This window comes from Macrotis lagotis, chromosome 4 (assembly GCF_037893015.1).
Source record: "Macrotis lagotis isolate mMagLag1 chromosome 4, bilby.v1.9.chrom.fasta, whole genome shotgun sequence".
Classification (NCBI taxonomy): domain Eukaryota; kingdom Metazoa; phylum Chordata; class Mammalia; order Peramelemorphia; family Peramelidae; genus Macrotis; species Macrotis lagotis.
This window is the reverse complement of record NC_133661.1, coordinates 255,931,942-255,948,410: the sequence shown is the minus strand read 5'-3', so window position 1 is coordinate 255,948,410 and position 16,469 is coordinate 255,931,942. Positions and strand designations below refer to the sequence as shown.

The 16,469-nt window shown below is 36.5% G+C and overlaps 1 protein-coding gene across 3 annotated transcripts in view; it reads right to left on the bottom strand.

Moving 5' to 3' along the window:
- SMOC1 (SPARC related modular calcium binding 1) overlaps nucleotides 1-16,469 on the bottom strand; it is a 208,813-nt gene that overhangs the window by 43,382 nt on the left and 148,962 nt on the right. For all 3 annotated transcript variants that reach the window (XM_074235833.1, XM_074235834.1, XM_074235835.1), the window contains exon 7: nucleotides 15,948-16,028. In XM_074235833.1, the coding sequence (XP_074091934.1) occupies nucleotides 15,948-16,028 (81 nt within the window). The remainder of the gene's footprint in view (nucleotides 1-15,947; nucleotides 16,029-16,469) is intronic.

Here is a 16,469-nt window from a genome sequence, read left to right as displayed (position 1 = left end):
GGGACAGAGATTGGCTCTAGCTGGATTTTGCTCTCCTTTTCTTCAGGCCTTGTGAAATACTATACACAGTGACTTCCTTTCCATGTTCCCTCTATTCTTTAGTTCTCTGGCTAGATTAAATCTATGACTGGCACTTTTTTTTTGTAGACTTAGAGGATGGTAGAGTAGGTTTTCTGGACAGAATTTTCTCTTTACCTTGGTTTTACATAATTTAAGGTTGTAGAATAAGACAGACAAAAAAACATATTTCTTCCCTCCCCCCCCACCTTGCTATCCTTGGTGAGTGAATTGACAGAGTTTGAGTTTGTTGTGTGAAGCATGAAGACATATTGGCAACAGGTGCGGAGGATAATGCTATATGCTGGCAGGGACTGCAGAATGAGAGAAATCCTTGAGTAGGTTGAAAGTACAAATCTCTAGGTTGGTTTATATGTTGTGCTTAAGATAGAGGGGTAGGGATGCTAAATATGTTTGGGATTAGTTTTCTCCACTATTGATTCAAGGGGCTTTTTACTTCATTGGGTTTCTTGATATCTTGTTCTATGAAAACTGTTATAATTTCTCTATCTCTGGTACATTAGCCTTCTTGGATGATTTTATTTTAATTTTTGAGTAGTTGGAACTAGAAAAAAACATCTCATCCTTCATTTTGCTGGTCAGAAGAGAAGCTTCAACAATGGATCAGGAGCACTACTTGCTGGTTCTTTTAAGTCTTAAGGATGAAGTTATTATAGACCAGGTGACTGGAATTCATCAAGTGCAGTTAAATACTCTTTTACTCTCTTTTTATCTTGAGTATCCTCTCTGTTAATCATTTTTATTGTCATTTCCAATGCAAAAGTTAGATTTTTGGAGGAGAGAAAATAGGAACAAAATAAGTTCTAAAGTTGCTTCTAATGATCATTGCCCCAATTATCCTAAGCAAATATCCTTTTATCATTCTGTGTTCCCCTTGCTCACCTGAACTCATTTTTGAGCTTTAGCATAACTAACATCACGTTTACAGGTTCATACCACACTCATATTATGTAATATAACTTCATCTTGCTTCCATTTTCCAAACATTTCTTTTTAAATCTAAATTGGTTTTGGTTATTTCCTGGCTAACTTCTCTTGAAGCATGTTACTCTGCTATGATACCCTACCAATCCTTTCTCTGAACTTATTGAAATGTGTTTTCCTAAAATCTAAGGTGTATGCCAGATAATTCCCTATTTTTCTTTCCTCTATTATAAATTCTAGAATAGAGTGGTCAATTTCCCATTACTTTCATTCCAGCAACCACTTGTTTTCCTTGTTAGGGAGAATTAAATATAGAAGAGTAGAATGGAATTTCCTTCCATGAGTCCCTCCACTTTTTTTTTTCCTCCCACTTTCGAAGAATGAAATTCTTCAAGGAAAGTCATGAAGTTATCAGATCTTTGAGGAAACTGTTCAGAACCCTGAATTATAGAGCCTTTGGAATAGCAATACTTATAGGAGTACAGCCATTATCCTAGGAAGCAAACCCCTGTAGAGATAAGACTTTGACAACTCCTGCAGGTGCTATAGTGATGGTTACTGAAGCCACAGCAAAGAGAGTTCTTATCCTCAAACTTGCTATTTTCAAATGATTTGACATCAGAAACTGATACAATTTTGTCTGTAGAAATTTCATTCAAGTAAAGATCCTCATATGCTTTACTGTTGTACTGTAAGGATCATGGAAATTCTCCACTTGTATTTTTCACCTTTTGAATAGAAACTCTTTGAAGACAAAAATTGTCTTTTCTAATTATATCTGCAATGCTTAGTACAGGACTTTACATAAACAATAAATAATGCAATCATTGATTCAAGTTCCAAATCCTCCTATTATCATCTAGTTCATACCTATCTAACTTTTCCAAAAGGATTACATGAAAGAATATCAAACCTTTTTTTTACCATAATCCAGTTAAGATTTATCTACAGCATTCCTCTGATTTGAGAAAATGGAATAAAGTTAGTTTGGAATCATCTGTTCTTGTTGTACTCAAACTAGTATGTAGTAATCACTGTTTACTTTTCTACTCTATTTGTTCACTAACCAAAATTTAAATTTTCCAGGAATTGGTGTCAATCTTACTGGACTAGAGCTTGCCAACCCTATTCTCTTTCCTATTCTTCCCACTTTTTAAAAAAAGAAATCAGGACTTGTGTCTTTTTCCAATCCTGTAGCAACTCTACAATTCTCCACAGTCTTTCAAAGATTATGTAGCTTAGTTGCCACCTTTGCCAGTTCCCTCAGTTGTTTCATAGTTCATTAGGGCCTGGAACTTTAATACAATAGGGGAGGTAAATGCTTTCTCACCACTTCTCTCAGTTAGCAATACTTTTCTCTTAGTCGATTGTTTTGTTCTATCATTTTTCAGAGATCATTCTCCTTAACAGAGAAAATTGAAGCAAATTAAGTGAACAATTTTTCCCTCTTTCCAGTTCTCTCTTCTTTGATTTTCCTTCTTCCTTTAAAAAAATTATTTGTCTGCAATTTTCAAGTCTCAGCTCTTTATGAACTTTAGCATCCTTTACAGTATTTTAACATGACCGTGTTATGTTTTGTATTCATTTTGTTTTCTGTGAGTGAGTTCTTATTGTCATCGAGTCCTTTCTGTCATGTCTCTTCCTGACCCCATTTAGGATTTTCTTGGCAAAGGTAATGGAATGGTTTGCATTTCCTTCTCCAGTCCATTTTATAAATGAGAAAACTGAGGGAAATAGGGTTAAGTGCTTTTCCAGTCAAACAATTAATAAGCATTTGAGGCCGGATTTGATCTAATGAAGATGAGTCTTCCTCCAGATCCCATAATCTATCCATTATTCCACCTGGTTGCCCTATGTGAATCTTTAAAAAGATATCGTGGAAGTTCTTTTTGCCTTCTTTGGAAGTTCTCTCTTTGTGTTTTCAGAATTTCATTGAGATCTTTTAAAATTCTTCCTTGACTTTCTCTATAGAATTTTAATCTGGGATCCTACCTATCTTCTCTCTGAACTCTTTGAATTCCCTTCTCCCAAAATCTCCTTGTTGAACCATACCTAACTTTTTTCCCTTATAGATTTTGAATTCAAAATAGAAAAATTTTCATCTTCCTCTCTTAAAATTCCACTCCAGTATCCAATGCCTTATTGATGATAATCAAGTATAAAATAGAATTTGCTCTTGTTGAAACTTTTGAAAAATGAAATCATCATTAAGGAAAGTCAAGAAGCTATTGTTCTGTTTTTGAGAGAGGAAAAGAGAAAGAGAAAGGATTCCAGTATAATCTGTGATTAATTTCCTTCATCATTATCATATTTTACTTCTATGCTAGGCTTAAGATTGGTATTCTATAACATATTTGATTAACAATATCAGTTTTATTTTCATTGATATGGTTAGGGACTAACCATATTCACTCATATAGTGAATTTCTAGGTAAAGAATGTACTCTACTGGTCCATGTCAAAATCTTTCCTGAAACTTGTCCAGGATACTTAGAAATTAAGCAATTTGCCCAGGGGTACACACCAGTATATATCAGAGGCAAGACTTTAATACAGATTTCCTGTCTCTAAGGCCAGTTCTCTACTCACTATACCATACCCTGGATACGACTCTGATAATTACTCAATATTACTCATATTTTCCTTCTCTGGTTCTTGAGGTTTCTTTTGTAAACTTTTTAGTGTGAAATATCTACTCTTCTCATCCACTTTTGCCTTTTTTTGTCCTGTTTCACTTGGATAAGTTATATCGTTATAGAATATAGAACCATATTGCATTTGTGAGGGATCATCCTTCTAAGTCTCAGTGATATCCATGTATCCAAAGATTTTCTGTTTTGGGCTCTCTTGGTCCATCTTGAATGCTACCACACTTCATGTGTTTGTGTGTAGACATCTAAAGATATGATCTTTATTACTGACTTTCTTTCTTGGATTGTGTCTGCCACAAACTTCTGAATGAATATGCCACTTCTCTTTAACATCTTTAATATCCATGGCATCAAGCCGTGTGTGTGTGTGTGTGTGTGTGTGTGTGTGTGTGTATGTTGAATTTCCCCCCTCCATATATATATATATATATATATATATTGAATTTCTCCCCTCCCCTTCCTTTTCATGAAGTACTGAGAAGGTTCCCATTTATTTGTTTACCTAGCACTAATGGCTTCAGGCTGCCTATGTTATATTGTGTTACTTTTCCCACTTGAGTACTTCACACATTTCACTATCTTCTATTTGGAAGAGAAGGCCCAAATTTTTCTATTCCTTAGCTGTCCTTCACCTGTTCTTACCATATCACTCTAGTTTCTACTTGGCAGGCTTGTTAATCTCCAAATTTCAAAATCCAAACAGTCATGAAAGTCATTTGAGGTCAGGATTGGGAGTGAACCATTTGGATCACAGTTGCAGTATTCTATGTCAAAACAAAATTGAGGAACTATTCCTAGAGGTCAAAGGCACAAAGAAGGTACCCACACATGTGGAGATACTTGCAGAAGCATTATTTGTAGGAGCAAAAAACTGGTAGGAAAGTGAACGCCCATCAGCTGGGGATTGGCTAAACAAATTATGACATATGAATAAATGGGATAATTTTGTGCCATAAGAAATAAAGAATGTGAGAAATTCAGATAAAGTTGGAGGTCAAAGAAAGCAGAGCCAGGAGAATAGTTTGCACAATGAAATCAGTAATGTAAATGAAAACAAGAATAGAAGACTTCAGTAGTCTGATCAATAGTGGCCAATCATTTCAGAAGGCTTGATTGTGAAGCATGCCTCCTGCTTCTAGGCAAGAGGTGACAGACTACAAAACAAGTCAATTATTGGATTTGTTTTGATTGACTCTACTCATTTGTTGCAGGAGAAAGTTTTATTGAAAGTAGGAAGAACTAATGGGAAAGTAGGAACAACTAATAGTTGTTATATATGCATATATATATATGAATTTTCATAAATATTTAATATAAAAAAGAAAGAAAAGAATACAACATCTCAAACATGTATTCAAGAGAGATTATCCTAGAAAATCATTAGTCAATGTCCAAGATACAGAGTGTATAGAAATCCACTGATGTGTGTGTGTGTGGGGGGGGGAGCATCCCTTCACTCAAATCCAATTCATGTGCTGTCATGGCATCACCATCCTGATGATATGGTCAAATATGAAAATGAAGGGCCCACATTATTATTATTATTATTATGTGTGTGTGTGTGTGTGTGTGTGTGTGTGTACTAGAGAGGGGAGAAAGGAAGGATCATAGACTCAGAAGGGAAAAAAGTCACACACAGATACTGGAGTTACCCTATTGAAGCATATACACTATGTGTACTAAATGACTTGGGGAAAGAGAAAGGGGAGAGAGAGAAGTAAATATGACCCATTCTGGCTAGGAATAGACAGGAATAATGGTGTCCTATAATTTATAACAATTTATTTTCATTTTTATCTGTCATTATGGAAATTCTCACTAATGTTATGGAAGAGTTAGTTATCTCATTAGTCTGCTGACTTCATATTCCCAGGAGAGTCACTGACCAACATTTGAATTGTGATTTCAATTCAAGGCAATCATAATTATCCTCTCTCTTCAATCTTTTTCACAGTATGTCTTAGTGAACTCAGTCTTACAACAAGAATGCAGAAATTTTGGAAAAATTTTCTTTACAAAGAACATGAATCTGGGATAGAAGATTGCGAATGGAAAAACCTTGATTTAAACTACACTTCTCTATTAAAAGATAATGGCCACCCTATTCTAGGTGGAAAATGCCCAGATCTTTTTTCTATGTCCCAGTGTCTTATTTCCATTGCCATCTAATTGTAGCTGTAGAAGCTTAATCTCAATATATGCAAACTGATGTCATCTTTTCCTCAAAACCAGATTCTACTACCTTCTTCATTAAATGTGTCACTATTCTACCTTGAAGGGAGGGGAAAATTAACTTAAAACCCCAACAGTTTAGAAGGAATAACAACAAGCCAAATAGTCTTATTACTAGGTCATTTTGAGAACAAGTCTGAAGACAAGAAAAGATTACAATTATCCCTTCCACATTGTGACTTTCCCCATTGTGGATTTGATATATCTCAATTTGACATAAGAAATTAAATGGGGAATTTTGGGGGAAGTTTTGTGGAAGCTATAGACGACACTCAAAAAGCAGCAGATGACAAAGAGCTATGACCAAATACTTAATCCAAACTTTACAATAAGGTACCCTATGAAAGAAAAAAAATTCAGACATTTTATTTGCTGTGAAGGGAGGGCAACATGCAGATTTTCAAGATTTTCAAGAAGTGGAAGGGATAATTATCTGACTGATAGCTAGTATTAAAAGGCCATTGTAGTGTTTTAGATAGAGCATTAGGTTTGGAGTCAGAAGACTCAAGTAGGATCATTTTTTGACTGGCAGTGTGACCATGGGCAATTTTTTTATCTGCTTGGATCCTAAGGGAAATGAGTGCTTGGAGAGAGAGCCCACACTGACAAAAATCACAGTTCTTTGACACTAATTGGTAATAATGCTAGAACTTGAGCGAGGAGTCAGAATTTAGTTATTATCATCCCTCCCATCCCCCCCTTCTAACTACCCTAATAGTGTGGATGGCACCACTATTGTACCATCACCAAACTCAACAACATTGGTGTCATGCTAAACTCCTCATTCTTTCTCAACCCCCAAATACAATCAGTTGCCCAGTTTTCTTATTTCTTCTTTTGATTTGACTTGACATTGATGAGGTTACAAAGTCTGAAGAGTGCTTTTTTCTATATTATCTCATTTGACCCTCACATCAATGCAGTGAAGGAGATGATATAGATATTATTATCCTCCTTTTGTGGATTAGAAAACTGAGGCTGATTCTGAGTTCCCTTTTAGAATGTTAAGGTCCATGAGGGCAATCTTACTTGTTTTTAAATTCAACACCTCTCCCCCTATCTTATCTCTTATGCAGATCAAAGCATGGAGAAGGAACAATTTATATGACACATTTAGGATTTGTGTTCTACCTACCTAAAAGGTGTCTTAAATGTGGTTGTTATTGTTTAATAATGCTTTAAAAAGAACAGCTAAAGGTTACTAAAGAAATACATTTGTTTTCTAATTTTCTGGTATATGAAACAAGGAAACAGTGGATTTTGTAGTTTGTATTTTTTCCCCTAAGAATACAGACTGTACAAATTAATCTGCTGAAACCATTTATTCCCCCTAGAGAACAAGTTAATGAGAATGGAGCATGTGATTCCCATCAGACCCATCCCACCACCTATCCATGGATAGGCTCTGGGAAAGGAAGTAGCAAAATCAACTGGGAGAACTAATTTTAAAATAGAGCAAAAAAGGAATGAGAGAATAACCACATTGGTGTGTCTAGCCTTGTTTACTGCTCTATTCTGCAGAAGGAAAACTTGAAAGAGAAAAAAATGGCTTAGGGTGGTGAAGAAAGCTATAGCTAGAATGGCTTTGGATTATCTTCACACCCTTCTACTATGTTTCTGGTTGCCATTCTCTCTCCAACCATTGTGGACCATAATTGGATCAAGTCACCTGTATAGGGTAGGGAGGCAGTAGTCCAAAAAGTTGATTCTAGAAATAAACATTTTTTTTAAGTACATGCACCCAACTGGTCCTCAGCTGCTAACGTTCATGGATTACTCATTCTTCCTTCCAATCACGTCATGTGCAAGTCTCCAGGTGGCTGTGGGGTATTTGCTTATGGTGACTACCACTGGTTTCCCTGAGAGCTGTTTATTTTTCCAGACCTCAACTTATTACATCACTCTGTGGTTTTCCTGCAAGCAGTCAATGCAGACCAACGGAGTTTAAGGGGTAAGGGAGCACAAGTGTTAGACTCAGCAGCCTTTGAGTTATCAAACCCCAGAGACAACAGATTCCCTGTCAGAGGGAAGAGAGGTCTATGTACTTGAAGATCTGACAGCCTCAAACCAGAGATGATATAAGGAGAGTCTCGAATCCCAATATATGTGCACATTGGGATTTGAGACTCTCCATATATTTGTGTGTGTGTGTATATATATACACACACACATATATATATATGACACAAATAAATCCAGATAAAAGTAAGCATTGTCATATCTATAAACAAGTGAGAAACATTGTTAAGATTTGTTACAACTTAGGGAGAACTATGTTTATACTTATTTGTAACTATTTTATTATTAAGGGAATATATGAGGACTCCTGTACTTGAAGACCAAGTGGAAGTCAAATGAGTGAAGGAAGTCATGATTTTTTTAATTCAACCTAAGATTCTAGTCCAGAAATCCTTGTTTTCTTGTCTTCTTTATTTTTCTCTGTAGGGAATAGGGATCCATTGAATGAATGGTACATACAGGCATTTCCTTCTAAGACCTTTCCCATTTCCTTTATTCTATTTTCTCACATTTTTATTCTAAGATTGGAAAGCTAAGCCAGGCATACATCAAACCAAGAAGTAGAGAAAAATGAAGAAATGATTCAAGTAGCATGGATAAAATTCAAGCAATCTTATCAAATTCTTTTAAGAGTTCAAAGGAGGGGCGGCTAGGTGGCGTAGTGGATAAAGCACCGGCCTTGGAGTCAGGAGTACCTGGGTTCAAATCCGGTCTCACACACTTAATAATTACCTAGCTGTGTGGCCTTGGGCAAGCCACTTAACCCCATTGCCTTGCAAAAAAAAACTATAAAAAAGAGTTCAAAGGAAAAGTCTAGGAGTGAGAACAAAACAGTAAATGACAATATAACAATATTATATTATATTATGACATGATATAATGCCTTCAAGTTCAAAAATATTTTATATATTATCACATTTGACTTCAACAACAATGAAATGAAATAGGTACTGCCAATATTATTTTACTAAAGAGAAACTGAGGTTCAGAGAGGTCATAAATGATTTACTTATATAACATGGTTAGTAAATATTGGAGTCAGGATTCAAACCCAAATCTTCTTGACTCCAAATTACATTGTCTATGTCCTTCCATCTTTCTCCTTCTTATCTATTTTCTCTATATGGCAACTGTTTAGGACCTCAAACACTCATATTCAGTTTAATAGACAGAGGAAGATTCCTGTGAACATTTTTAGTTGTGAGACCACTTCCAAAGACAAGTAGAAAGAAACAAGATATTCAAGAGGGTAAAAGAACATTGAAAAACAGACCATAGGAACTTATCCTGGTACAAGAGGGTATGGAATGAGTGTATGTCAGAGGAGTGGAGTGAGCTCTAGGGAATTAGAAACATAGGAACATGAATTCTAATCTAGACTTTGTTATTAAATCATGTTATTGATGAGGCTCTAAATCAGTCACTAAACCACTTTCTTCTTCTGTAAAACAAGACCAAACAATTTGTAAAACAATTGATAAATTCCTCAAAAAATAAAACATTAAAGCCAAAAGAGTAGAGTCCTAAGTCAAAGCTTGGTTCTGAGAGATACCAACTCTCAAATTCTAAAGCATTATCTACTTGGATGCATTATTCTTAAAAACAGAGACCAAGTAAGGTGGAGGGAGAAGGTTAAAGGGCCTTTAGGAACACTAATCTTGAACTGTAAGAGACCACAAAAATAATCTAGTGCAATCCTCTTATATTACACACCAGGAAACCAAGGTTCAGAACAATTCAGTGAATGACAGAAGCATGAATTCACATTTGAGTCTTTTGACTCCAGATATGGAACTCTTTCCACTGTACCAAGGTGTTTCTAAAAGAACAGGAGGAAGAAATAGGAAGACATTTTTTTAAGGGAAGAAATCTGTCAAACACCCAAAAGATGATACAGACTATGGTGAGTATATGAGAGGCTTAAGGATTTGAGAAACCAAGGCACCTGGGAGGAAAGAGAAGTATGGGAGGAGGGCTCTGGGGTGGGGGATGGGGGTGACCTGCTAAGTCTGACCATGTGTCTTGCCTTCCCAAACCTTTAGCTACTTTGCAGAATATTTCCAATACCAATAATTGCCAGATTAACAAGAAAAAAAATTAGAATAATAGGGTCTGACCATGAAAAAAAGGATGCTTGGGTAGAAGTGAGGCTGAGATGTTTCTTTGGGCTCTTGTAGTGGGAAGAGAGAAATCACAGCCATGTAAATCATACTCAGAGGTTATCATCAATAGGTAACTCCCCTGAAAACTAAAAGGGTCTCTGCAATCACATCTTCATTAAAAACAAAACAAAACACACTTTTACCAGGTATCTGACTGTACAAGACAGTCAGTATCAAGTTCTTGTCACCTCACTAAATGGTTTCTCTCTCTTACACTGGGATCACCCTTGGTGTCATAATGCAAGTTAAAACTCCAGGTTCCCATCTAACTTTGCAGAATACTTCTGAGAGGCTATCGGAGGCATGCAGTTTAAATAACTGAGAAGCAAAGAATCAAAGGGTTTTTTGGTTTGTTTTTTTGCAGTCTCATTTTTTTTTGCAGGGCATTAGTTTTTGGTAAAACTAAGAAGCATTTCATATTTGGAAGAGAACACAGTCTTTTATTAAGACTGACTTCAATAAATTAAATAAATTAAATGCCTATTGTATATAAGATGCTAGGAGTACAAAATTAAAAAGTGGTTCTAACTTTCAAAAACATTTAAATCTTTTTAATGTCTTCATGCTACCTGACTTTTCTGTAGATTTTGACACTGTTTTCTGTTAGCTTAGCTTGTCTATTGTTACCTTAGCTTGTCTATTTTGAGCTTACTCTCTCATGGCTCCCCACTTACTTGATTGGTCATTTTTTCAGTCTCCTTTTCTGAGCCATCATATAATCTTCCATACTATTAAGTGTGGGTATTCATATACTGAACTATCCTGGACTTAGCTATGGAAATCTCATTTATTCCAAAATGTTTATTATGATGCCCAAATCTATATTACTCACTGACATTCATTCATTTCACTTGGATAGTCCAGTGGTAATTCAAACTCAACCATGTCTGTTAGCAAATGCATCATCTTTCATTGCCCACCCTGTGCCAATTCCTCCAAAATTACTTATTTCTACTGAAGATACCAAACTCTTCCCCATTAATTAATTTCATAATCTCAGTCATCTTTGATTCTTCATCCTCCCTCACCCTCCACATCTAATTGGTCACCAAGTTGTACCAAATACTGCCTCTGTAACCTTTTGTTCCTTTCTCTCTATCTTTAGGGCCTCAACCTAGTTACCTGGGCAATTATAAAAGCCTCCTAATTAATCTCACCTGCTCATCTTTAACCTCTACAATTCATCCTTCGTGCAACTTTCCAAATAATTTTCTAAATCAAGTGATTTCACCTTTAATGTCTCCCCTACTCCCCAAACCTGTCCAATCAAAAATAAAATACAAACTCCTGAACCTGTCATTCAAGGACTCCCATGATCTTTCTCCATGGTACCTATACAGACTTGCTTTACGTTTCTCTCCTTTACATTCCAACCAAACTAGACAGCTGACTGATCCTTGCACTTACATTTTTCACAATTTCACAAGCCCTCCTTTACAACCAGAAATGTATTCTCTCTCCTCCACTTTTTAGAATTGTTATTCCTTTGAGGATCAGCTGAAGTACCACGAGCAACTCTGAGACAGTTGTAAAAACTACTGGACTCAGAGGAAGGAAAATTTGATTAGAATTCTGCCTCACCACTTTTGTGCATTAACTTGGAGAAACGCAATTGGTTTAGTGGGCAGAGAACTGGAGAGGGGTGGGGAGATGGAGGTCTGGAAGATTTGAATTCCTATGTTAACCTCAGTCACCAACAGGTTGTATGACACTGGGTAAGTCACTTACCTGCTCTATGCCTCATTTACCTCATCTATGGAGTCAGATTCCATGGCTTCTGAGATCTCTTCAGGATTCAAAATTTCAATTCTGGGGTGTTCTAAATATACACAAAACTTGTTCTATAGGCATGTGGCTCCCTTATTTGTCTTCTCTGCACTTTTCCTAATTAAATAATGGCTAACATTTTTTATAGCTGTTTCCAAGTGTTGAGAGTATTGTACTTTACAATTATCTCATTTAATCCTCACAATTACCCTGTTAGGTAGGTATTATCTCCATTTTAAAAATGAGGAAACTAGGGAGGCTAGGTGGAGCAGTGGATAAAGCACAGGCCCTGCAGTCAGGAGTACCTGGGTTCAAATCTGGTTTCAGACACCTAATAATTACCTAGCTGTGTGGCCTTGGGCAAGCCACTTAACCCCATTTGCCTTGCAAAAAAATGAGGAAACTGAGGCACATAGAGGTTAAGTGACTTGCCTAGGTTCACATTAAGAATCCAAGGCCAGATTTGAACTTAGGTCTTCTTCCTGACTCCAGGTCCAGGGCACAACCTAAAACATTTTGTCTAGTTTCCCCTTAGTCAATTTACTCCCTAACTTGTATTATGTTTACTTGAGTATATGTTTTATTCCCTTAGTAGAATATAAACTACTTGTGGGTAGGGTCTATTTTCTAGTCTGTTTTTCTGTCTTCAGTGATTAAGACTGGGTTTTGCAAATAACGCGTGTTTAATATATGTTTATGGAACTGAGTTCTTGATTTGAAGTGGTGGCATCTGATCTAGGCAACCTTTAAAGAAAGAAAAAGAGTGGGGGGAGGAGAGAGAGAAGAAGAAGAGAAGAAGAAGAAGAAGAGAAGAAGAAGGAGGAGGAGGAGGAGAAAAAAGAGAGAAAAGGAGAAAGGGGAAAGGGGAGAGAGAAGAGAAAAGGAGAAAGAGAAAAAGGGAGAGGAGAAAGAAAAGGAGAGAGGAGAGAGAAAAAGAGAGAGGAGAGAGAGAGAGAGAAGAAAAAAGGGAGAAAGAGAGAGAGGGGGGGAAGGGGAAAGAAAAAAAAGGGGGGGATAGAGAGACAGGAGGGGAATTCCTTAAGAAGGAATGTGAAATTTTCACTTTCCAGGCAGAAGGACTAAGTTGTGCTAGAAGTCAGAGAGAAGAAAACTATTTTCACTGGCAAATCCTCAGGCCACCCACCCACCTTTCAATTCCTTTGGGGGGAACAACCATTATTTCAGCCATCACCTAAAGTTGCCACATCCCAAAGTAATAAACCTCATTTATACTTCTTTCAGAAGCAACCTCTGGTCAATTTAAGCAATGCAAAGGGATGTAGGAGGCCACAGTTAGGGCTTAGCTCCTTCTAGGAAGGATTCTTGTTGTCTCCTTTAAAGAAAAGAGATAAGGAAGATAACTGCCATGACACCAGGGAAAGAACAAGGTCATTCACACTGCTCCTTTGCTAAAGAACCTTTAAGAACTTTTGTGACAAAGTCCAAACTTCTCAGCTTGGCATTTGAAGTATTTCATTGTCTGATTACAATTGAGTCTCCTGAGATTATTGCATATTACTGTTTTTTTCTCACATTCTTAGTTCAGGCTTTCCTCCTTTCCTGGGATATGGTGTTGTTCATTTGTTTTTCAATTCTTTGTGACCCCATTTGGGTTTTTGCTTGGAAAAGATACTAGATGCCATTTCCTTCTCTAGCTCACTTTTATAGATGAAAAAAATGAGGCAAACAGGGTTAAGTGACTTGCCCAGGGTCACATAGCTAGTATGGGTCTGAGGCTGGATTTGAACTCAGGTCTTCCTCACTCCAGTCATATTACTTTATCCATTGCACCCATAGCTGCCTCCAATATACTCCCTCCTTATAATTCCTAGCTCAGCTCATGTGTAACTTCTACAGAAATCCTATGTTGATCTCCTTAGTTATTAGTACTCTCTCCCTTCTCAAATTATTTCATGTAAACTTACCTGTTGCCATGTTATACTCCTCTCCCTAAGAATGTAAACCCTTGAGGACAGGGTTGTTTTTAGTTTTTCTTCATATTCCTATCAAAGTTCATACATACTTCATTAAAGTAGCAGAACTTTATTAAATACTGCTTGGCTTGGCTTGGCTTGGAATGAATGACCCAATAACCTGGGCCATGGAATAAAGAAAGGCCTTCCCAGTATTAAGGGTAAAGTGATTGTTTCCAGAAGTTACCTCTAGACATTCACAAGATAAATACCCCCTAAACATTTCACCACCATGAGATGTGACACAAGAAACTGGTTTTGATGTCATAAAAACTTGAAGCTTTCCCTGAATTAAGAAATCTAATCTTGCCTGACTCATTATCAACATCATCATCTTTATTTCTAATCCCTCCCCCACATCAACAGTATAAACTATATACACAGTTGAAGTAAACTTCTCACAATTTCATTATGGTTACACATAAACCATAATTATTTGTCTCCTTAATTTGTAATTATTACTGTTTTAAAGTATTGACATATTTCAATTTCAGAAAGATAAATAAATTGCATACATTTTATGTTTCCTATGATAGTCTCCACCCTTAATCATTTTTCACAAAGTCATACTTGTTAAAGTGATCTTCCTAAAGCATAGGTCTGACCATATCCATCCCAACCCCCACCCCCAAACTCCAACTCAGTAAACTTCAGTGACTCCTTGTTATTTCCAGGATCAAATATAAAATTCTCTGTTTGCTTTTTTAAATAACCTTTTTTTTAATAACTTTTTCCCATTTCATCTTTCCAGTCTGCTTAGATCTTACTCACCTCTACATACTCTATGATCCAGTGGCACCTACCTCCTTGTTGTTCCCCACAAGTCACTCCATCTCCTGACTCCAGATGTTTTTCCACTGGCTGTTCCCCAAACTTGGAATGCTTTCCCTTCTGGTCTCCACCTCCTGGCTCCCCTGGTTTCTTTTTTACCTTCTACAGAAAGATTTCCTAATCCCCTTTAATTCTCATGTCTTCTCTCTCAATTATTTACAATTTATCCTGTAGACAACTTGGTTGTACAAAGTTTGTATAAATGTTTCCCTCATAGGCTGCAAGTTCCTCAAAAGCAAGGGACAAACCATTTGCCTTTCTTTGTAGGCTAGGATATAGTAGACACTAAAATGCTTATTGATTGACACTTTAGAGGATGATAGACTAACAAATGATTAATTTCATAGTAGATCTATAAAGAAACTCGTAATTTATGAATCTGATAATTGTAATTCCTATTTAGAGGCCACATAGATGGTGGTTAGGGAGTTGATTTTAGAACCAGGAAGACCTGGGGTTCAAGTTTTGAGCTTGAATTCAACTGAAATGCTGTGTGACTTTAGGAAAATCCCTTGACCCCTCAGTGTTCTGGGCAACTCTATAGGAAAAGAGTTCTTAACCTAAAACTGAAAGCCTGTAAGTTTTAAAAAAAATTGATAACTGAATTTTCAATATAATTAGTTGTAGTGAGTTCCCAAGGTGGTTACTGTTTTGTCTTCATCATAATAACGAAATGTTTTATAAAGAAATTTCAAATATCAAAAGATGCATTATATTAAAAAAGTTCTCTGGGGTCCTCAATAATTTTTAAGAGTGTTTAGGAGTCCCAAGACAAAAAAAACTGAGAATCATTCTCCTATCTTATTCTCTATTTATGGACATGAGCCTTGTCTTCAGAATAAGGTTTTCCCCAAAACTATTAACCTTCAAAGATTCACATTTGTCCTACCAGAATCATGGAAGATCCAACCAATGCCAGAGTCCAAAAGAATTTAACAGAAAGAATATACAGTCAGTATCCAAAGACAGTAAATACTTTAAAAACTGGTTGTAGCTTAAAGGGTTCACTGGCTGATAATTTTATGAATAGCCTTGCTTCTTTCAGATTTGAGGATATTCTGCATAACAGCTAGAAAGTAAATAAAAATTTTAAAGTTAAACCACACATATCATACAATATTCACTTTGGAATAGAGGTCATTTCACACATGTCTGGCACATAGTAGATGTTTCATAAATACTTGCTTCTCATAAATAAAATTCTCATTTTAAAAAATGAAACCCAGGGTAATATGGTCACACAGCTAGTTAGCAGCAAAAGATGGGAAAGAATATGGAGTAAAGAATACTCTTCCCAAAGGATCATTTACCTGAATTTCTTACATTAGTGTTATTTAGTTTGGAATCTTTGATTACCAGGTGCTTAATCCATAGAGTAGGGGCCGTGATTTCTGAGGGCATAAAAAGATAAAAATAAAGGGTCAAAGGTTAAATGAAGAAGAGAAAATTACCACAATCATGAAGTTGCATGCAGTCAGAATTTGACCTCTCACTCCTTGATTCTGACTTGAGTATTGTTCTAAGAGTGGGGGTATCTCCTAAAACCTATGAGGAGATCCCTCCTTCTCCTCCAAAACTGACTTTATTTCTTGCTTCTCCCTTTTCTTTTTAAAACCAGCTCAAAAGATCTGATTCAGGATAGCAAGTTTAACTCTTCTTTACCCTTCACTGATTCTGTAGGGAGACATCTGCATTGTATAGAGAGGACTCATCCACAAAATAGTCAGAGGCCAGGGGCCCTAAACCATTCTGACCAGAAATCAAAATATTATCCCAGGAGTTAAAGAAGGCTAGGCCAAGTCCACTTCCTCTCAGCTGCTTCCCTGGGAGAA